The sequence below is a fragment of the Centroberyx affinis genome, unplaced genomic scaffold (genome assembly GCF_046629955.1).
Source record: "Centroberyx affinis isolate AG114_WGS23_722 - 3 ecotype Tasmania unplaced genomic scaffold, CSIRO-AGI_Caff_v1 ptg000194l_1, whole genome shotgun sequence".
In the NCBI taxonomy this organism is placed as follows: Eukaryota; Metazoa; Chordata; class Actinopteri; order Beryciformes; family Berycidae; genus Centroberyx; species Centroberyx affinis.
This window is the reverse complement of record NW_027278887.1, coordinates 30,307-53,657: the sequence shown is the minus strand read 5'-3', so window position 1 is coordinate 53,657 and position 23,351 is coordinate 30,307. Positions and strand designations below refer to the sequence as shown.

General features: G+C 44.5%; 1 protein-coding gene across 1 annotated transcript in view; it reads left to right on the top strand.

Moving 5' to 3' along the window:
- cnbd1 (cyclic nucleotide binding domain containing 1) overlaps positions 1-23,351 on the top strand; it is a 46,178-nt gene that overhangs the window by 7,186 nt on the left and 15,641 nt on the right. Inside the window, exons 5-8 of the mRNA XM_071538117.1 lie at positions 16,507-16,652; positions 20,855-20,952; positions 21,101-21,235; positions 21,404-21,536. Coding sequence (XP_071394218.1) covers positions 16,507-16,652; positions 20,855-20,952; positions 21,101-21,235; positions 21,404-21,536 — 512 coding nt within the window. The remainder of the gene's footprint in view (positions 1-16,506; positions 16,653-20,854; positions 20,953-21,100; positions 21,236-21,403; positions 21,537-23,351) is intronic.

The following is a 23,351-nucleotide window of genomic DNA, read 5'->3' as shown; positions in this document are numbered from 1 at the left end:
TCTGTGATCGGGCCGCATACACACAAACACACGAGAACAAGAGGAGGAAGGTCAAGGTTAATGAAAGGTGTTTCTCTCATCTCGTCTTCTGCCACCCTCCGCAGATGGAGAGACTGATAGCATCCTCCCTCTTCCTCTCCTCTCCAAGCCCCGGCTGTGTTATGGCCCCAGGCAGCCTCCCTGCCTAGCTCCACTTCCTTTGGATAAAGGCTGTAGCACCGGGTATCTTCATATCTAGGCTACGGATGCCAACTGTAATCTGTCAAGTCTAAGGTGCCTGTGTGTGTGTGTGTGTGTGTGTGTTGTCTGTCTGTGAGTGTGTGTGCAAAGAATTGCTCCAGCTACGCAAGGAAAATAGGACAGTGTTTTATTGTGGCCGGTGAGAGCGTGTGTGGGTGTATTATACAGTATGAAATACGGTAATGAGTGGTACTGTAGCGTTTTATGTGAAAAATTGATTTGTTAGATATAAAGCAGCATTGTTGGAATAACAAAGGGAAGTTGACCTCAGCTACAGGATACGTATTGCGCTCCCAATTGGTGTTTTCAAAATGATAAAGTGCTGTTTTGCTTATGATAGTAGCAAATTTCTGAGAGTGAGGCCTGTGTGCGGGCGGACATGTGCACAGCATGTGTACAAACACTGCAGTACCACTTCTTTTCAGTCTGACTTGTGTTTTGATGTTTTTGTAATGACGGCAGTGTGCCTGTGTGGGCTACAGTGAGTAATGTTGTAAATTTAAAGGGGCACTTCACTGAAAATCAACACTGTAGCGTCATATTTTTTGAGGGATTATTTCCTGGCGGAGACTTTTATTTCCTCTTGTGGGTGTCAGGTGATTGACAGTAAGCAGAGCGCGAGTTGTTTTCCATACTGTACAAAAATGAATGGCAGCAAATGGCGTCTTCTGAAGGTAGTAAAACAAGCCCTTATATGTCAACTATACTGACTGTGTGCAGACACCAGCAGGAATAATGGAAAGGAGAGGGGCAACTGGTGGTATTACTGATGTTATCCTTTAAATTGGTAATCTGCCTTCCTTGTTTGTTTTATTTTGTTGACCTCTTTGGTGCTCAGGGCTCATTAGGGTGTTTCTGCACTGCTCTTCCCTTAGATCACTTGTCAAACAGTGTGTCCAGTACTGTGTCTTTTTCCTTGGATTTTCTGTTGATGCAGTTTAAGTTTCTCTTTTCTTTGTCTGTTCAGCCATGGTGGCTATCGCTGCTCATGCTAACTACCCAGTTCTTCTTCTGTTTATTTCAAACAAACCAGAAACATAAAATGCATCACTACCTGTGCGCCAGAGGATTTTTCCCAGGAAAGAGCTACCAGACACCGGCTGTTTAGAACAGCAAATGGAAAAGCTTTCATGACGTGGGTATAGGTTCAATCACTATTGTGTTACATCAGTCGAGAACAGTAGAGAGTAGAGAAACAGACATTCATTTATATGAAAATGTTATGGATTATGAAGTTAACATGAGAAATTACAAGTGCAATGTATTGCTACTTTGGTAGCAATTGTCCTGCGACCCTGATACTGATTTCTGAATTATGTTATCCAGGTGTCATATTAGTTTAAAATTATCATCATACATTTTTCAGCTCCACAATGCATTTTGTGTTTTTTTTCCCCCCATATTGTTATATAAGGCTGTTGGGTAGCAGCAAGAATTCGTACCTGCTTGCAAAGTTGTAAATAGTCTCGCACAATTTAATTTCCTTTGAGAATCACTGAGAAATGACTTTGAATTTGTCCTCCGAGTGATGAAATTCAAGGATTCAGAATCCTTGCTGTGCTGAAATGATGTAGATGACAAAATAACATTGCCCACAGGCTTACAGTGGATAAATTTAGTTATTTTGTATACTTTACCAATACACAGAATCTGATGTAACCATCCCCCGGGGGTCCGGGGGTGGGGGGTGGGGGTGGGGGGGTTGTCATCTGCCGTCAGAGTTTTGATTGAATCAGGCCCACCACAGCTCCAGGAGGCCCGGCAGTAAATGTCTCAGAGCCCCCTCCTCTACACCCGCCCTTGGCACTGATTAGGCCTAGCCTACTTTCGCCCAAACTACACTTCCACCACACTGCGCCTACACTTTCACTTAGCCCACAAAACCATAAAGGATCATTTTCAAACTCAACATTATCAGGCAACAAATGAAAACCAGCATTTACAGCCAAAGATCCCAAACCCAAAGATCACGGGTTTGATCCCTGCAACTGCCTGTAGGTCTGTCAGCAGCTATGTGTCCTTGAGGAAGATACTGAACCCTGCCTACTTGCTAAACGCCTTAAATGTAAAAAAATAAGATAAACACAAAGGCTGATGCGATGGCTGGCCATATGAAGTTGAACGGCCCACACAACAGTTAAATAACCAGATTGTATTAGCCAACAAAAGAGTGAATCAGGCTTTTTAGGAATTCAAATCAGAACAAGGCATATAGACTAAAGTGAAAAATGCCATGGTGGAATCAGTTTTTCCAAGTTTCAGTCAGACCTGAATGTGTGTATATACAGTATGTACTGTATACCTACAGTATATACCGTATATGTGTATATATAGATTGGCTGTGTACTGTGTGTGAGCATGTATGTCTTGACATACACCTAAATAAAAATACACCTGTTTATCAAAAATTGGAGCTGCAACAGAGAAGACCGTGCCATCCCCCCTAATTGTGAGTCTGTACATTTGCCCTATTGAATCAAATGAAATTCTGGTATTGGGTCTGGTCACTGATGGGAAATCTTCTCTGCTCACAGAAAGTGATGAATTGAAAACACACTGTTTTCATCCAGCCTATTTTTGAAAGATGCAAAAAAAGTGGGGTGGGGAGCGAGAGCGAACCCATCTAACAAATTTCTGAGCGCAAAGCATTTGACGCTGCCAAGGGCAAAATACCTGCCTTGACATCACTGTTTGAGGTGTGGCCAAACATGCAAGGATTTAAAATTTCAGCCAATATAGAGCAGTGCAACAACAATGTTCTGCCCCTAGAAGCGGATTGAGGGCTTAATTTGAAAAATGTTGAAATTAAGTAGGGTTAAGGTTATCTCTTCATCACCTCCACCAGACACTAAGAAGAAGACCTTAAGGGCCGAGGAGTGCAGTTTACTGGCTTCACTTTACATGATTTCTGGGTAATGAAGTCCTTCAAACTTTCAAAAATGCAAACAGTTATTTCTTGCTGCCACTTGGGACCGCCAAAGTTCAAAGTTGCCTAGTGCAGCTTTAATATGTGAATTTTACACATAGGGGATCTTGTTATGGGCTTCATGATTGCGTAACTTCATGGAATGGAACCTACTGGAATGATATAGAATATGAACTGAGCATCATATGTCATATGGTGGACTTAGTTACATCCTAGGTAGAGATGGAGTTCAGGTGTAATGTGGCTCAAACAGGCTGTTTAAGATTTATGGTGTGTGTGTGTGTTGGGTCTACTCCACTGTGTGTGTATGTATACAGTACTGCTGACTTATATATGTCATGTCTGTGTGCATTGCAGTTTTTTCACCTGTGCCTGCTGCTTCACCAGATTTTCACATTCAGAGCTGTGGGGAGTAGAGGCCCAACAGTAGCGTGCGCACACACACACACACACACACACACACATACACACACACACACTTATATTTCCTGTGCCTCGTTCCCGTGAGAGCCTGACTGTGTGCCAGGGCTGGAGGCAGGAAGCGCATACGTTGCCCCCCCCCGTCCCCCCGTCCCCCCGTCCCCCCGTCCCCGACACATCATGCTGCCAGGCCACCCCACCTGCCCCCGGCCCCCTCCCCCCCTCCGCACGCCCACCCCGTCAGACGGTGCATGCTTCTGGGACAGGATGGGATGGGCGTCCAGCCCCGGCGCTCATCATGGGTAATGGTTCCAAGGGAGAGGGGCCCTTGATGCGCGAGCCAGCGGAAGACACAGGCTTGTTTTATGAAGGAAGACGGGGCTCCAGCAAAGAACCTGCTTTGTCTGCACTTTCGCACTGTTTTTGTTTTATTTCGTCTATTTATTTTTCTTTATGAATCAGCGTTCTCTGTCTTTCTCCCCTCTCTCTCTCTCTCTCTGTCTCTCTTTTTCTCTCGCTCTCTCACCACTCCGCTTTTCTTTCCATTCGCAGCCCATTTACTCTTTCCGATCATTCTATCCCGATGGTGTTGGATGGAGAGATAAAAAGTAATAGTTATTTTACCTCCCTCCTTTTGGCCAGTGGCTTGTCTATATGACCCAACCCATTTTCTTCACATACTTCAATTACATGCGGTACTTTTTCTGAGAACAATCTTAGATTAACACCTCTGCAGTAACATTGTGAATAATGCAATGTACTTTGCATGTTCAGTGTTACCCTATGCAAGGCTTCAATAAAAATGTTGCCAGTAGGGGTTGAACAAGCAACATCTTGTTTTTTTACGCAACACATTTTTTGTTAGGTACCCAAAAAAAAAATGAACTGAAAACTTTCAAATGATACCCAACCCTAATTGCGATTCATATTGCAATCACAATATCATTATAAAAGAATTGCAATATTGTTTTTTTGTCAATTTTGTACAGGCACAGTACATCTTTTATTCTAGTCTAATGAATGAATAGAGCAGCATTATGACTGACATGACCTACGTGTCTGACATCTCTGTCTCAGTAACCCTTTAAGGCGTTTTACAGAGGCTAATTGATAAGCCAGAAAAGTGAACTTCACAGTACGGTGCTATCCAGTCTGCCTTCTGGACACTGCTGCTCTGTCAGTACACTCTGAAAGAATGAAGACTTGTCAGATGTGCAAAAAAAAAAAAAAAATAGACAAATGGAAGACTGCCAGACAGCCTGCTGTCTCTATGTTGTACACTGCAAACACCACAAATCAATGCTAGTAAGACAAGCACACACATACATATGCACATACACACACACTGGACACAATTACTGCAGCTTTTCATTTCCTGATTTTCTCCCTGACCTAGCTGATGGGCTACTCTTGCTTAAGCCAATATTATCATTATCCATCTATTCGTCTCAACACCATTATCCAGTGTCTTAAATCTTTATATATTATATATTTAATCTTAATTAGAAAGTAATAGCAGGCGGTCTTACTTAGAGCAAATGGGGGATTTAAGCAGCACCGGGGATCCATATCTGAGAGCTGCATGCTCAGGGAAAAACTGTAGGGGCTGGGAGCAACAAGGTATTTATTAGCAGCCATCGGGATGAGCATGATCAATAGGCACCATCATGTTAGAGTGGATATGGAAATGCGATAGCCGGCCTGCACTGGCTTTGTGTCTGTGTTTGTCGACCGAAGCTTTGATCAATATACAGCAAGTCCTGAGACATCAGACATGGTGACTCGCGGTCTAAAAGCAAAGCCCGCCGAAGTGCCCGCGAAACCCGGCTGCTTCTCTGTTGTCTGCAGAGAGCGAAGAGTTCTGCTTTTGACTGGGGCAATTAATTCAACGAATCAAAAGCAGAAGGTTCAGAGGGTTTTCCCAGAGAGAAAAGACCTACAGTGCTACGTTGAAATATTTTCTCTGGAGTCTGTAAGCATCCCAAGAAGCGAGGCCAGGACTCTGGGTGGGACTGATGTCTTGTCTCATGAGCAAATGGCTTAACCATCCCTTTTTCTGATGAACCTCAGGCCTGCTAATGGCCTGTATGAATTCTTTAAGCATAATTTACATGACTGGTATAATTCATCAAGATACAGTAGAGTGGCCATGCTAACAGTTACACTGAGTCTTAATGCCTGACATCTTTGTGGACATTTCTGTGAATATGTTCATCCAGATCGATAACTAGATGACATATTTGCAAAGGGAACTTTGCATTATGGGGCTCAAACCCACAACTGCTGTATGGTGGCCTATGTGCACCAGACGAATGATTCAAATGCTGCAGTGTATGCGTAGGAAGAGATCTGTGTATGTGTGTGTACATGCCTTGCCAACCCAAGAGATGGAACAGATAGCTATAAACTCTATGCCAACACTTTGCCTGCCACAGGAATGATGAAGTGAACAACACTGGGAGGCAGAGCATCACTCTCCAATATGAGACAGGTGCTTGGAAGCAGCTTCGCAGCACTGCGGCCCGTCCAGCGATAAAACCTTTTCCCATCCATACAGTACACTGCGGGAGCGACTGGAAATACAATATCCCTCCAGATTACTTTCCCCCCGCCATTTTCCCCCTCTGGCCCTTTTTCTCATTTTTATGCCCTTCTTCCCTTTTTTTATTTAAATGCGTCTGACACTGCGCCGGGAGGGGAAAAAGATGTAGGACATAAATATCACCCGGGCGCTCATCATGCTGTGGAAACGTCAACACTGAGAAACGAGTGGAGAGACAGGAGTCGCTGAAGGAAGGGAGAAGGGAAGTTCCCCTCTCATCTGGTTCTGGCAGTGGAGGAGTGAGTCATCCCGTGGAACGCCGCAATGCTAAATGACTTTTCCTTCCCATCCTGCTCTGAGGGTCAGCAGAGGTAGAACGTCTTTCAGGACCAGTCAGGTGCATGGAAAGTCTGTAGGGACAGATAGCGCAGAGCCTCCTGTCAAGCAAGAGACATTTTGTTTTACTCAAATTTTTGAAAGCTAGAGAGTCATTCGAGGACTGGGCGTGGGCCAGTGGAGGTGGTAGCAACATTTATGACAAGTGCATGAACTCTTCACTCTAGAGCCGCCTATGGAGTGCCTCCAGTCTAGTGGTGAGACATGAGAGAGACTAAGGGATTTCCCTGGGTTACAGAAAATGACACAGTACAGCTCAGGATGGTCACCTAATGAAGGGCGAAGAAGAAAAAGATTTTTTGAGGACAAATGAAATGAGACCCACAGATGGCGTGATGTCTAGATCTCAACATGACAGTGTTTCTTGAATGTGGAAAATGAGAACCTCATCTCAAGACCGATAGGAAAGACAAAGAATAATGGAGGTAGAGCCATCGATTATTCAGGAGAAATGTATGGAATTTCCGTAAGACGATTCTTATTGGAAGGAGGAAAGCATATTTTTCCTCAGATTCTAAAAACTGAAAAGTTCAAACTAGGTCAACAATGGAGGTGGAATGCAACCCCTTCGAGCATCCGTTCTTTATTGTCCCTAATGAGGAATTTGGTTTGCAAGCAAGCCATACAAATGCTCACAATAAACATGCAAGATATGTTACAAAGAACGCTGGAAAGACCAGATCAAGGATGTGGATGCATGGAGCTTACTGTAGGCTACAGAGGAGTTCTAAGAGTTTTAAGGGTTTTTCTGTTATCTGTTACAGTTCACAGCATGTTAGAGGTGAGGTGATCTCTTAATGGAGATTGGGCCAATGTGCACCGTCATCTGTGAATGCCAAGTTCATCAGTCCTGAGCTGTGTTGGATCTGTTGTTGGTAGCATGTGGAATGCAACGCCCTCTTCGACAGCTTTTTTGTAATTTGAACAACCGGGCACGACAGCGCGATATTGTTCTCTCTCCACTCTCACTTTTTCTCGACTGCTCTCTCCACCTACACATATACAGCACAGAGAGTGTAATTCTGGGAAGCGTAGGAAATCGTTAACTTAAGTAGAAGTCGATGAGACAGTGGGGGTGGATTTTACTTTTAAAGGCAAAGTTGGACGTAGACACTTCCTGCAGGATACTGACAACATGAAGACCTCCTCCAAAACAAGAAACCAGAAAGACTCGTAAGCAAGATGAATGGGGACGGACTTAATGTATTCATAAAAAAATGGTTTTACATCCAAAAGCACTTTATTTTATGGTAGCGCTTTCACCGGTGAAAGGAGAAAATGTTCGCCTATCCCTGGTTGCGAATATTGATACTCCTGTGGTTTGTTCTCAGAAAAAGGAGACATCTGCTTATACAGTTCTGTATAGTAAAAGTCATCCTTCACCTGCTGGTCTTGCCACAACAGTGACCTTGGTGATGAGGAACATTGCTGAAGCTTTGGGGTTTCATTGCAAACCGTTAGGTGAGCACACAGTTATTTGATAGACACTTTTATTAAAGAGGGCTTGGATTTTTTTTCAACATGTGCTGCAAATGTTATTGCCAATAATAAAAAAGATACTCTGCCTAATAAGTAATATAAGAAAAGGTCTGATCTATCTCATACTGGGTGCAGAAAAACATCATCTCTTTTCTTTCTCTCTCAATGGCACTCACATTGGCTGCTGCAGAGCCTCATTTCAGCTGAAATATTATCACTCTAATCTCTGTGGTGGATTTCTTTTTGTCAAGACTCAATTCTTTCTGGCAGAGGAGGGACATAACCTCACATCCCACTGCCAGGCCTCGATTCCAGCTCAAGGACAGCTGCTGCCGGGGAAAACCCCCATAAGAAAAAAAGATTACCTCTAAACACCCATGCTCTGCTTTCTTTCTTTTTTTTCCTGATGGAAAAGCTAATTTCTTTCTTTCTTTTTTTTTTGTCCTTTGTTCTCATCCTCCAGCTCTTTATTTCTCTCGCTTGTTAACAGTTGGAGGTGTCAGGGCATTAATCAAGCCCAGTGTTCCAGTGGCCGGGTGTTGGGATTTGCTCCAAACTGGGTGATGATGGTGGACAATCAGCCCTCTGGCTCCGACTGTCAAGGCCTAGCTGGTGACTGGCTGCTGCTGGCTGTTGGCTGAGGCTGCTCTGCTGAGCTGCAAACACATGGTTGTTGGAGTGTGGGAAGGGCGTTTGATGTTTCTGTGCGGGTTCTGTATTTTTGGTTTATGTTACGGACTGTTTTTCGCTCTCTCTCTCTCTGTCTCTGTCCTGAGTGTGCCGCACAAGGCAAGCCTTACAGTAAAGACCGTATCGGACAAAAACAGGATGGGTCCTTTAAGGACAGTGGAGGACGTTCACCCTCCTCCCCAGACGTTTTCTGCTGTTTTTCCCCTTCCTCCTCACAATGAATTATCTGGTGACAGAAGCATCCGAGGCCCTCCTCTCTTCGCCGTGATGGATGGTCTCCCCGGCGCTCCACAGTGGCCGCAGTGATTGGCTAGCGCTGATAAAGGTCTAAATGGCTTTAGTAGGAATCTCATTGCCCCGGAACCCCCCAAAGACATGGCACAGGCTACAGCATCCTCCGCACCCCCTATTGTTGGTGAAATTGAAAAAGGACTAGCTAGTTTTCTTTCCTCGGGACAAGACTGACTTTTGACCCCTGCGAGTACTTTTCCTCTCATTCTGAGGAAAAGTACAGCAAAGGAAAGAAAAGACGTAAAAAAAAAATAACAAGCGGACAGTTGAGGCCATCGGAGAAGCAATCAAAGTCCCCAGATCCCATTGATCAAAGCGAAGAAGGCTCCCCCTGCTGTTATCTGGAAAGGAAAGTGGCACTTTGACTTAGAATTAAGTTCGTCGCCTTTCTTTTTCTGTACCCTAATCCCACTTTACCCACTGTCTGGTCATAAGAGCTCTTTGGTCCCTAACTTTCAGACAGATAGCTCTTATCAATGCTGCCCCATCCCAATGATTTATGTCACTGGCTGACTCCGCTTTAGTGGCAATTTTCTCCTGCCACATCCTCTGGAGATAGTGGGAAAGGGAAGGTATTTGGTGGCCGATAAGATAGTGTCGGAGGGGCCGGAGCGAGGCTGCGTGATAAGGCGATTACTGTTATTTGCGAGGCAAAGGCGCGGCGCTCGGTCTCTTCTTGGGTCACTAACAGCAGGTCTCTGATAGCGATGCCCCCGAAGCTGTGGTAAAAGCTAAGCTGCGAGGTTTGGGCATTGTTGAACCTGAAACTAATCTGATCCTACACCCCAGCGCCCAGCGTGCCGGTTGCGAGAGCCTGGGATGTGACGGCGCTTGAGTAGCAGGCTGCATGCCGGTGGAGTCAGCATCACTGTGATGATTAATGATGACAGATTGATGACCGAGGACTGTAATCGTTTCCAGCGGTAAAAGCCCACCGACACACAGCCGTTGACGACTCCAAAGACTTGGATTATCCGCAATTATACGACAGGCATTTTCATCCGAGCAGTCTGGTCAAAGATGCGTACCGACAATTTCCGACAATTCCCATAAAGCGTGACTAGCCATTTTTTGGTTGCTATGGCAGCTCTTGTGATAACCAGGGAGGTAGTTAGAGCTTTCTTTCTTGTTTTCCCTTGTGGTGCATCTACACAGTTTTGAAGAGAAGTTGTCAGTTAGTACACATGCATTGGTAACCGCTGTATGAAAGCCGTACCCTTGAGGACGTTCTTCACTGTGATTATGGGTTCTTCAGTGTTGCCGACAGTGCTTTGCTGCGCCTAATAACTACTGCATCACCGTTGTACCTATAATCACAACAAAGAACGCCCCCTTGAGTGTTGTTCCTATAGTAAACGCTAACCTATGGGATAAGAAAGTCTTGTGTTCTTTTGAACCAAACCGTACTGTCTGGATTGCAGAGATGGAGTCGGAAAAAGAAAGAAAAACACCTTGAGAAAGAGTAAGAGGAGGACAGAAATAGTAAGGTGTACGATCTTAGATTATCTTTCTCTCTCTCTCTCTCTCTCTCTCTCTCTCTCTCTCTCTCTCTCTCTCTCTCTCTCTTTCTGTTTTTCTTGCTCTCCTACCATGCTGTTTCTTGAGCGACAATCACTTTGGTGTATGTCATCAAGAGAAGCACCACATTGCAACAGCACATAGTCGACCCTCTCTGGCGTTGAACACCATTCTCTCTCTCTCACTGTCTTTCTCTCTCACACACACACAAATACACAAACACAAACACAACCCCCCTGCACGCTGCAAATTAATCTGCCACCCTGTACACAATTGTCCCTGTTCTGTCTGCTCAGCTTCTCGCTGTGTGTGTGTGTGTGTGTGTGTGTGCGCGCGTGCGTGTGTGCCTGTGTGTGTTCACGTCAAGAAGCCACAAATCCTTGACACTGCAGAATTTTTCTCCCCCCCCAAGAATAATTCAAGTCACCCCTGTACTCCCAATGATAAACTTTTTTTCTACCAGTTAATTACAAATGTATGGAAGGATTAGAGGGAGCAATTATTATTATCATTGGAGAATTTATGATTAGCGTCACCGACTGTTGTATGAAAATGCCAATTGAAGCCTGAATTAATAAGAGAGGGATTTTTTTTTTTTTTTTTACTGTGAAAGTAGGATGAAGACTAAGCGACCCTCATGGCTTAACCTTGTGGTTTCAAGAGTTGGGTAGCTTCGCTAATTCAAAGAGTTGTTTATCCTCTCAGCTGTGGAGTATTCAATACGATGAGACATTTTATTAAAACAAATATAGAAATAGGACGAGGGCTAGAGAAAGTCTGCTAGCTCTACTGTGCCTAAAAACGGCAAAAATCAAAAGGAATGACAAATAATGTAAGTCTTGAAGTAGCAAATAAAAAAATGGAGAAAACGCCAAAAACTGTCAATTTGACAAAAAGAAAACCCTTTATAGGTTGCCAGTATGTTTGAACATAAATGCCATCATCAGAATGATGGTTCAAAAATACTGTGTTTAAGCGAGGACTTTGATGTTTGTAAAGATACAAATCCTCTGCTCACTTTAGAAGCTTTATCACTGTGAAAATGCAGCTTTTGACCACCTTGTGTCCAATCCTCATCAGCTCTTGTAGATGTTTTGGTAGCCTAAAGTTAGACTGGAATATCAGCCACATCACATACAGTCTCTGTATGCAGCGGAATGCGGTAGGTCTTATCTAGCTAATTATCCAGAAGGGAATGGTTACACTCTGCTTTGTTGCTGCCTCCAGCTCCTGCGGCATGAAACCGAAACTTGTTTCAAAGGCAGCTGCGCTACTGTACTATAGGCCTTATGATGCCTCTACCAGCCAGAGAGGAAGTGCATTTAATTATCACCAGGTTAGGGGTCACGGCTAAAGAGTATGGGAGTGAGAAGTCCGGAAAGGATGAAGGTCAGCGGGTCAAGGTTGGCGGTCGTAGAGATCTAATTAGTGAAGAGTCTTCGTCCAGCGGGGAGCAGATGGAGAAATGTGATGTAGTCGAGCTTGTTAACTGAATATACTGTCATGAAGCCCTTTTCTATATTGAGTTTTGACATTCCCATTTTCACGGAGCTTTTCCATGTAATAACACTGCATCAGGGCTGATTTGTTTGAAGCAGAGCGGGGTTTCTCATGGGTTTCAGAGACGCCAATCTGGGTATCCAAGACTCTCTAAGAGCGCACAGCGCCCGTTCGGAGCAAATGTTTGGCTAAAAAGTCACGATCCGAAACCATTCAGATTGTTATGCAGGGAAGAAATGCAAAATCTATATATGTATTTTTCTGTTTCCATTTTGGTGGTCAGAAAAAAAAACATTTATGTGGGCCATCCTAGACTTAAGAAGAAAGGGAAAACCCTGCATAGTGCCATGAATACGGTTTAAACAGATTAGAACAGCACAGCTCAGCATAATGCAGTTTACTTTGGCTCTGAAGTGTAACTGGCAAACCGGGCTCATCCCCGCTCCTATGAGGTGCAATACCCATAAACTAATTATTATGTTATGCTTACAAATGCAATAGCACCATAAGAGGGAAATCGAATGCAGATGCCAAAAGGCTGCTTATTCCCCATTGGCCTCCGTGTGAATAGATGCATAAGCATCGATTTAGCATGCAGAGTCTTTGAGCTTCTCCGGCGCCGAACCTCCGGAATAAGCTGGGAGCTGGGAGCCAAAGCTCAGCAAAAGTCATGCATGACTCGCTCGGAGAGGACGGTGGTCCTCAGTGTTGGAGGATTCATCATTGACAGGCCATGCTCGGCTTGGCAGGTCGGTAAGCTCCGGGACACAAGCGAGAGCTCTCCGTCTGACTTTTATAATGATGAGAATGTGAAGCAGCACAAAGAGAGTCCCACGTCGCATCGTTGCGCAGATGGGGGATAGCGCACGAACGCACAAACAAGGCTACAGATGTACGTCAATGCTAATAGACACACAAATAAAGGAGAATGAGTGAGCTTTTTCCAGGAGGGGTGCGTGACAGTTTTGTCTTTTTGTCTCCGGTGCGATAAACGTATGAGCAGGTGCGATTCTGACATCTCCATCCTGGTTGGGTTTGATAGCATTGTGCTTCGGTCCCTCCGTCAGGCCTTTGCTGCTTTCCTCTGTTCAGAGGCTGAATACACGTGAGTCATGCCAACGGTTCACTACAGTAGAATGGCACGTCAACACGTGAGAGCATCAAGAACGAGGAAAAGGAGAAAAAAGAAAACAGGAAGATTTTGCAGAGGAACTTTCAACATGGCACGGCTTCACAGTGATTGATTGGAAACAGGTATGGAGCATCCAATGTGACGGTTTGTGGTCGACGCAAACTGGATGTTCATGGTTTCTAAAAGGAGAACAACGGTAAATTCTGCCTTGTAGAACTTGGTGACAAAAGTTGAATTTCCCCTGAATTTTGCTTTCTACAGGATGGATGTTAGAAAATCTAGCAAAAATGATGTACCCACATATGTTTGTGCAACTGCTCTTCTTAAGTAGTGATTAAACAAGAGCTTTCTTGCTCTGCTTGTCCATTTTTGAGTCTGGAAGCCAAATTTTGGTTTGGCTGGGCTGCTCCGAATCCCCGTTTTGGCTTACTATTTGTTCACAGTGGGGAATCATGTTTAATTATTCATGCAAAATATAACCTATTTTGAAATGAAACGCCATATTGAAAATGTACAGTCGCACAATGCTGTTCAACAGATCGGTTTTTATTGTAAGTCGAACCTCTTGTTTATTAAAATCCCCTGGACAGCGAGAAGGCAGTGTGCTGCTGTGGTCGACTACAGGACTAAATCTCTGCCAAAACAAGTTAAAGGTTGACTGACGTCCTGCGATGCCGACCGGTTCTGCTTTTTTTTTTTGACCGCAACGTGAACGCAGCGTCAGATTGATCAGAAACGCGGGCGCAAAGTGAAGTTTCCACTTCCATCCTCCGCAGGCGAACGCATTAGTGCGACTTTGTACACATGGACGAACACAAATTTCCTTAATTATATAGAGCGTAAGCCAGCGCCCTTATGAGTAAATGCAGAAGCACACAGACGAACATCTCTCTCTCTCTCTCTCTTTCTCTTTCCTTCTCCCACACAGACACACACACACACACACATACACAAATACACACCGTCACCAGTCTCCCAGCAGGCCCCTGCATTGTGGAGGCCGTCGTGATTGATGTCTCTGACCTATTCTGGGAGCAGACAGCCACATCGGCAACCTAATTACCCTATCATCATCACTGCTCTATCTAGTGGAGCAAAACACACCGCACCAGACGAGCTCAAACGCACACACACACACACACACACAGACACAGGCGCACACATTCTCCGACGCAAAATCACAGTAACAGCAGGCTACCGGTGACTTTTTTCCCCCCAACAAAATCGAAAGTTCAAGTTGAAGGTTGCGACGCGATCAAACTGAATTCAAACTTCCGACCGAGGAAAAGGCCTCACCCAGACACCGCTGACCTCTAAGAGCAGAGTCGGTGGATTTGTCTGTGATCCTCGGCCTCTCGGTATTTTGCTGTAGACAGAGCGGGTGCCGTCCATTTCCCGCTGGGCCCACGGGGGTTACAGGACTTCATCGTCACAGCGAGACTTCAGCTTCACACGAGCGACTTAGCTGAAATAGCGGAGAGAGAACACACGAGGACACACATCTTTCTTTCTTGCTTTCGTTCTGTCTTTCTTTCTGTCTTTCTTTCTCTCTGTCTTTATATAGTTCATGGTTGGCAAGGATGACCTAGTGGTTAGTAGGTTTGTTTGGGTTGGATATCTGCTGAAGTGTCCTTCATCCCTGTCTACTGAAACTTAGAAATTGGTCTCTCTCCTCTTCTCCGATGGATTTCTCCCTGTATGATTGTTGAGCATCTCTTGGTGCAAAATGGCGTCTCTAGAAAGAAGCATTTGCTCTTTGATCCTGAGGGACTGACAGGGACTGCTATCAAACTCCGTTGTTGGGCGTCCTGGTGGCTCAGTGATCTAAGGCAGTGATTCTCAACCTTTTTCATATCAAGGACTACTAATGTAGTACACATTGGGGCCTCGGACCCCCTTTTGATGATATTTTGTCTCTCTGACCCAAATCTGAGAATATTTTCAATTGTTAGATATGATTTCATGCAGAATTCCATGACTGTCTGTATTGTAGATAGAGAGATAACAGTGAAACTATGATCAAAACAGTCATTCTTCTACATTCTCTAATTGTGTCAACTTCTTGTAAATGAAATAATGGTGAAGTTTAACAGTTCAACAGCCCCTCAAGGACCCCTGGTGGGCCCCAGACCCTACGTTGAGAACCACTGATCTAAGGCACTAACCATGTAAACGTGACGTCCCGGTTTGGATCCAGCCCGGGACCTTTTGTCGCATGTCATCCCCCTCTTTCTCCCAGTGTTTCCTATTTCTTTCATCTTTGAGCTATCTAATAAAGGCAAAAATACCAAAAAATAATCTAAAAAAAACCCCCAAAACTCCATTGTAGCTATGCTGGAAATGTCATCACGTCTTCTCAGTTAGCTCAAATAACAAAATAACATAAGATAGCACTTTATTGATCCCCTTGGGGAAATTCAGGAGTGGCCCCAATGCAAGATACATTGCCAGCAGCCGTTTTTAACAGTGTCATTTACTATACTGCTTTAATAGTTTGGCCCAAGCTCCCTCTACAACAGTAAAGCCCATTTTATACAAACAGGCTCTCAGAGTGCAGGTAGACATCCTAATAGCTGCCACCATTGCGGCATCTTTTCCAAGTATTCTGTTCTGAGCTGGGAAGGTATTATCAACTTTTCAGATGCACGTCTCATACTGAAGGCATTTGGTGGCAGGGCTCCTCCACCGCTAAGTGCTTTTAGCAAACAGAAAACTCTACCTGCCGCAGATCCACAAGGTCTGCGCTGAGAGGAAACCGTACGGTCCCAGCCAGTTCCAGCTCATTTAGCCAGGCTGTTTTCTCATTTATGGAACACTTTGCCAATTTACCGACACAGCTACTCCGCCATTTGTAATAACAAAGTAAAAACGTGGATAAAAAAAACCAATCAGATATGTGAACAGAATCCCTAGTCCTTTCTTCCTAACCCATTGCCACTAGCATCTGTTTTGTCTATTGTTATTATTGTCTTTTATAATTAACCTGCTTGTTGATTTGCTGTGATTGCTATTTTATTTCAGTGTTTAGATGATTTAATGTCACTGTCATGTGATCTGTGTGTCTGCTTCAATCTCTCTACTGCTGTATTTTGCCTCAGCTTCCTGTTGCTTTGTGTGATACTTGTGTATTGCGTGCAAGTTTGTTTTTTAATTATGTGTCTCAGTGTATTTTTTGGGTTTGTTTTGTCTACATGAGTGAGTCACACTTTATTTGGATAGTCAAATGGTGACTCAACTTCCTATCAAGTGACTATAATGTGTCTGCTGAGTTTCAGGTGAGAAGTAGTCTAGAGATATTCAATCTGTGTGTGTGTGTGTGTGTGTGTGTGTGTGTGTGTGTGTGTGTGTGTGTGTGTGTGTGTGTCTCTCCAGCCCGATTGAGCGGTCCCATCAGGAGCACCAGGCCGTCCACAACATGATGAGGACTTTCCCCTGTCTGGCCGGGCAGCTGTCTGCAGAGGAGCTTCGCCACGTCGCCAACATCGCCATTATAGAGGCCTGGGAGCGAGGGCACACCAGTTAGTGACACGCACACACACACACACACACACACACACAAAATCAATCAAATGCAAAAGCAAACATCAAATCCCTGATCTCTTTTGGAGCTCTTTAGCTACACCAGATGATATATAGCCATATAAGATCAATTATTACTGGATTTAATGTGATGGTGACCAAACTCGGACATCCTCAGCCAAATCCATACACTTTTTGGTATTAAATTCATATTTAGCTTCTCAAAAATGTCTGATTTCCATCCCTTACTCTTACCTTTTGGCAGGAAGCTTTGCACTAAAAGCTAGAAATCGCATCAAAAAGTGTGTCCGCATTTGGCGATGGGTGTCCGGGTTTTGGCCACCGTTCCGTTAGCCATTTCTCTGAGCTCCCATACGCAGACAGACAGTCAAAGCAGGCAAGACAGTCAGATGGACCGGCAGGCTGGCAGACGGCTACTCTCTGTTTTCCTCCGCTGTTTGTTTTCTGTTTGTCGAAGAAAAGCTCTGATGCTACTGCCTCACGCGGCCCCGCTCCCCCGCCACGGCTCTCAATCATACAGAAGAGGCTATATACACACACGCGCAAAAACAAAACAAATCGAACGCGCACACGCCGACACGTACATACAGCCACCCTCTATTATTCATGCTATTCACCAGAGCCATTTGAATACATCAAGCAGGCCGGGCGGCGTTGTCTGTGTGCCCATCAGATTTAGCTGTGGGGAGGCAAGGCAAACGGGGAGAGCGTCCGCCCGCTCAAACATTAGAGGTGGGCCCACGCATGCATATGTATGTACATAAACACACACACACACACACACACACACACACACACACGTACACACATACATACCACCCCGAATCCTCAAACTGCATTTTCCAGGAAGATGAATTGAATTTCTTTACCGTCTCAGGAGAGCAGTCTGATTACCTAAAAGCAGTCCCATCTGCCTCTGTTCCTTTTAATTATTCAGCCTATATCCATCCATTTATTATTCACCGTCTCTACCCTCCCAGCTCCTCTGCCCCCGCCCCAACCCCCCCCCCCCCCCCACCCCGTCTCTGGTGAAGGATTCCTCAGCTGAAGAGCTCTCCACTCCGCACAGAGTCGGCCAAATTAAGCAGATTGAGACCCCCCTCGCCGAGGCGGCTTCCATGTGATAAGAGGAGGAGGAGGTGGAGAGGGAAGGCGGAGAGAGAGAGAGAGAGAGAGAGAGAAACGGGAGAGAAGAGCATGCATGAGAGGAGAGGAGGCTAGAGGAGGAGGCAGGCAGGGAGGGAGGGAGGGAGATAAGAGGAGAGGAGAGCAGATGAGAGGCACCACAGGGGAATCCGGCACTTGTGAAAAACTGTCAGCCATTTAGCCTCTGAGATGACTCTCGTCGCCACGGAGGCGACAACCACCAAAACGGCTGCTTTAAAAAGTGATCTCTCTTTCCTTTCTTCCTCTTCTCCGCTCTTTCTCGTGTTGTTCCGCAGCTTGATTTGGGGGATTTCACATCTCTTACACCTGCCTCCAGAAGGCAAGGTGTCCATCAGAAATCTGTCTTTACAGTGGTGAATTCTTTTTTCTCCTTACTGTCAATGGAAAAACAAATCGCTTTAGTCCTCTCTCAAGAGATCAAATACACTGTGTATTACTCATTACTTGAATGTACTCCCTGAAATCGGCAGTTCGGTTTATTATCCCTTGCATCTTTTTGCATTGCTCCGCAAAACTTGGGGATGGCAATCGCCCAAACAAGATGTACCCCATGAATGTTTATGTGTGATATAGAGGACTCAGGTAAAGAGCCAGGCAGAAACGTTTCATATTTTAAATAAGATCAGATGTAGAGGAAGGAAAGGAAGAGGGGGATGTGGTTTAGGGTTGGGAAGAAGGAGTGGAGTATTTCTTGAAGCGACGTGTTTTCAGTGCTCACCGGCACAAAGGGAGTGTCTTTACTGTAATGGCTGAGGTGGGAAGGTCATTCCTCCATCGGGGAGTCATTGTTCTATAAGCTATGATTACATTTGGTGATTAAATTTTGGGCTATGGGTCTTTGGGAACCACTGGGCTAAATCAGCAACACATTTAGCCTATAATTAATGACAGCCACATGATCCACTGTTCAAACTGAACTGTTCATATTAAGAGTATAGTAGTCAAGTGGAAAGACAGCAAACTTACACAGTCTTCCCTTTCTCTGTCGCTTCCAACACCAAGTCATTGCATCTTATTACACAACAGGAGCCAAATAATCCACTATAACTATTTATTGCATGCTCTTGACGTAGGTGTGCCACTTAAAATAAAATGTTGAGGGGACTTAAGTGTTTTTCTATACAAGTAAGTAGTATAAGTGTTTTCTTTATATAAAATCAGGCTACAAAAGGCCGAGTTCCACTTCTGCACCACTCCACAAATAATAGGCCTACCAATTGATTTTGAGATCACATAATGTTGGGATCATTCAAATTCTGATATTTGTAAAGAATGATGACAGGTGTAACTGAGTGGTAACCAAGATTGCAACATTGATATGAATTTGAGTAAAGTAATTTGTTGCACTTGTGGAATAAAACTCAGGAGGAGAGAGTGGCAGTTTGACAGGTTGGGAGCCAAAGAACTCAAATCTGGATGATTACACAGTTTTATAGTGTTGAATATTCATGATTATGTTAATACAGATAGGATATAATAAAGCTATTGGTCAAAAAGTATAAAGTCATATGAACAAGACTAAGCAACCAATGATGATTATAGTTGTAGCACTTTAAGGAGATGTGTAATAAGAGGTGAGCACCTTCTTCTAGAAGACAACAAGTTATTATTTTGTCAGTGTTTTCTATGAGATTCGGATATTTGCACATTCCAGTTCTGTGAGAAACACACAAGATGTTTGAGTTTAATCTCATAATGGTGAAGCAGATTCAGTATTCTTGGCTTTTAGGCACTTAAGGTGTAAATATGGGTCAGAGGTTAAATATTAAGTGAGCATATACAGTAGGAATGCTGCTTAGTATAGGTACTTTTCCATTTCTTCCTCACTGCTTAAACGCTGGCCATCACTGAGGAAAATGAATAATGCATTACTTTAAACTTTAAACTAGTTTTCAACAGTTGCATATCAGCAGGAGCCATGGCTGCTTTGCCCGAACGTGTTTTCAGCACTGCTAATGAAAAGAGAGTTGATTTAGGGACATAAACCTGAATAGTTTATGTTGTGTTATATTGGTAGAGACTAGGATATGAGGCAGATCAGTGTCAAATCGGTCCAACTTACACAACAGCCCTCGCATGCCCTGCTGATGCCGAGCGATGTAAACACCTTCAGTCAGAATCGATACAGTCAGGCGTGAGTCAGAGATGGAAAAAAAATCTTTTTATCATTGTTCATTTTTGATGAATAGTATTCAGCTGTGATGAAAACAGTGTCTCGCTCAGATATGTCGAAAGAAAAAAAGATTTGCTGCATATGAAAATACTAGTATGAGATTGACCGTTGAAGCCATTGTTGAAAACTAGACTCCATTTATGAATCAATTTGTCATCATCACAGACTGTAATAAAAGCAGAGCAGACAATGCTGAATGGATTTTCATTTGTCATCTCAGCATTGTCTGCCGCTGCTCGCCTTGAAACTAGTCATCCTCTAATTCACACATTCACAAAATTGCCTTTCCCTTTGTCAGACTTGATAATCACCTGTATATTGTAGTCGCTAAAAGACCTGGTGAAAAGTCTGGCGCGAGACGCAATTTAAGGCAAAAAAAATCCCCGATGCCAGCTGTTTTTGTAGTCGGAGAAGAATGACTGAATATGTCGAGAGCAAATGTCAATACTGGATACATTATGCAGTTTGGAAAAGACGGCTGTTTTATGAAATCAGCGATGGCAAAAGTAATATGCAATATCATAAAAGTGATAGTGGCTTTTTGTGTTTGTGTGTGTGTGTATGTGTGTGTGTGTGTGTGTGTGTCCTCTGAGACATAGACTCAGGCGTAATTATTTTTCGCCGAGAGACAAGCCTCTTGATGTCGGGGGCCGCCGCCTTTTTATCTCGGTGATGGCTGCTTTATTAATTGCCCTGAGAAGAATAGCAAAGGAAATAGGATATATGAAAGAGTTGAAATCAAACTTGAAATGATTGATGCTTTAGAAGACGGTCAGGCAACAATATCATCCTGACTCTCTCTCTTTCTCTTTCTCTCTCCCCCACCCGATCTCTCGCCAGTATTTGCCAGTTCTGGGTTTTATGTGATTCTGAAAGGTTCGGTGCGGCCCTACAATCCAGACTCACTAGAGGAAGACATCGACCCAAAAGGCCCAGTGGTGAGATGTATAGTTAAGTTGGAGTGTATTAATCATATGTTGAATGGAGCCAAGCCATCCTCCTTTCTTCAATAAGATTCACTGTTTCTAGAAATGAAATAGCGTCATTTTTCTGTCTACCGGCTGACCGCTTCTTCCCGTTCAACAGCTCGGCGTCGGGGAAGGCTTCGGCTCCTTGGAGTCCCCCGACGAGGCCGGCGCGGGGAGCGTCCGGTGCGTCCTGACCACCGAACCGTCAGAAATCCTCAAGATCCCTCACGCCGGATACGCCAGGCTGAAAAAGGTCAGCCGGGCGCCGAGGTGTAAACCCCAGCAGGGGTCCGACCCGGAGAGCGCTCGCAGTCGGAAATCTGTCAGGAGGTTTTTTCCGCTTCAGCGCGCGATACGTTAACGCCGTTTAATGTCTAGCCGCAGTCTCCAGTCATTCTGTCTCTCTGTCCGTCTTCCTCAGGAGAAGCAAGCTAGGACATGCGCCCTGAAGCGAGGCCTGATCAAGAGTTGTCGGTTCTACAGCCAGTGGCCAGCGCTCTCCATCCAGACCCTGTCCAACCTGCTCAGCGTTAGAAACTTCCCCGCCAACTGTGGTAAGAATAGCAACACCGTCAACACCCAGGGAAACGTTCAGTTTATATTTTGGCACTATGGACACTACCGACAGTAGAGAAGTAAAGGCTGAACTATATCTCAAATGTGATTACACTTTCGCTGTAGCCACAAGAACTGCTTTCAACAGCGATGTAAACAACTTTTCCAGCTGGTACCGACCTGCTTTTGCATTGCCAGTCACAGCCCATCACTCCATCAATGGGAGTGATGGGCTGTGAGAAGGGCCACAATGAAACTGTTTTTTCAGTGATCAGTTTATTTTTCTGAAAATCAAAGTATCAAAAGTTGGCACCAAATGTGCAAAACTTTTTCAAGTGTTTGGTAGTGTTGATGGGATTTGAGTGGTACACAGAAAGTAACTATGCTGGTCTACGAGAGGCCGCGATGTTTTCTTTTGAACTAGCGATACCAATAAAGACTTTTTAAATTTTTGCCTCGGAACTCAATTTTTTCACCGAAGGGAACAACCCAAACAAACCAAACAACACCTACAACAAATTAGAGCTGCAACGATTAATCGATAAATCGATTTGAGTAATTTTGTAAGAAAATTCAGTCAAAATTCTCTGATTCCAGCTTCTTAAATGTGAATATTTTCTGGTTTCTTTACTCCTCTATGACAGTAAACTGAATATCTTTGGGTTGAGGACAAAACAAGACATTTGAGGATGTCATCTTGGGCTTTGGGAAACACTGATCAACATTTTCTGACATTTTATAGACCAAACAACTAATCGATTAATCGAGAAAATAATCGACAGATTAATCGACAATGAAAATAATCGTCAGTTGCAGCCCTACAACAAATGCAAACACACAGAAACCCAATAAAATCCTTCTCTGTCCTCTTTTCTTTACGCAAACCCACAAAATGTTTGTTCCACACAGCTCTCGAAAGCAGTTCCCACAGATGCAACACATAGGTAACTACAGTATATTTCAGAACTCCTTTACAAGACGCTGTGTACCAATGTGCTTTGACTGTCAGTAGTCAGTAACAGACATGTAAGGCTGTGTGCCAATAGCCCAAAAGCCCAAACAGTATCTTTTACATGCGCTGTAAAACACATCCCCCCTACAAAGGATCGCTGCTCAGCAAACATCCCACAGCAGCTCCAGTACATTATCAAAGCTATGAGTTCCCCTCCCTCCTCCAGTGTAAACAAATCAGATCCATCTGTGCCCCCGCCCCCGTGAATATCCGTCATATGTTTTGCGGTTTGTGTACTAGAGGAGGAACATATGGAGTTTCACAGTATATCAAAGTGCTCCGACCCGACGCCTAGTTCCACTTCTACCAAGCCTCGTCATACTGGCCTCTCTCTCTCTTCTTCTCTTATTCTCTAGTCTTTTAACTCTTCTTCTTCGGTGCCTCGCCGACGGGGGGGGGGGGGGGGGGCACAGGACCTCGGCAGTCGGGGGTTTGTCGGTTTTCATCTTCCCTCCATCATGGGAGTTTGCCCCCGCCGGGTCTCTTGATTGAACTCGACTGCCTCTGTTTCGCGGCCGTATGGGGAGAGAGAGAGAGAGAGAGAGAGAGAGAGAGAGGGAGGGAGGGAGAGAGAGGTAAGAGTGGGAGGAAGAGAAAATTGAAAGTCTGACAGTAAAAGGGAAAAGTGGGTAGTGGAATGATGGGGGGGGGGGGAATGAATGGAGAAAGAGGTGGTGAAAAGAGAGAGAGGGAGAATGGTGAAAGAGAGAGAGAGAGAAGAAAGAGAGACAGATAGATGGAGGGCGGAGAGTGAGGAGATAGACAGCTAACCAGGCCGGCGGAGGGAAAGTTGGATTGATTG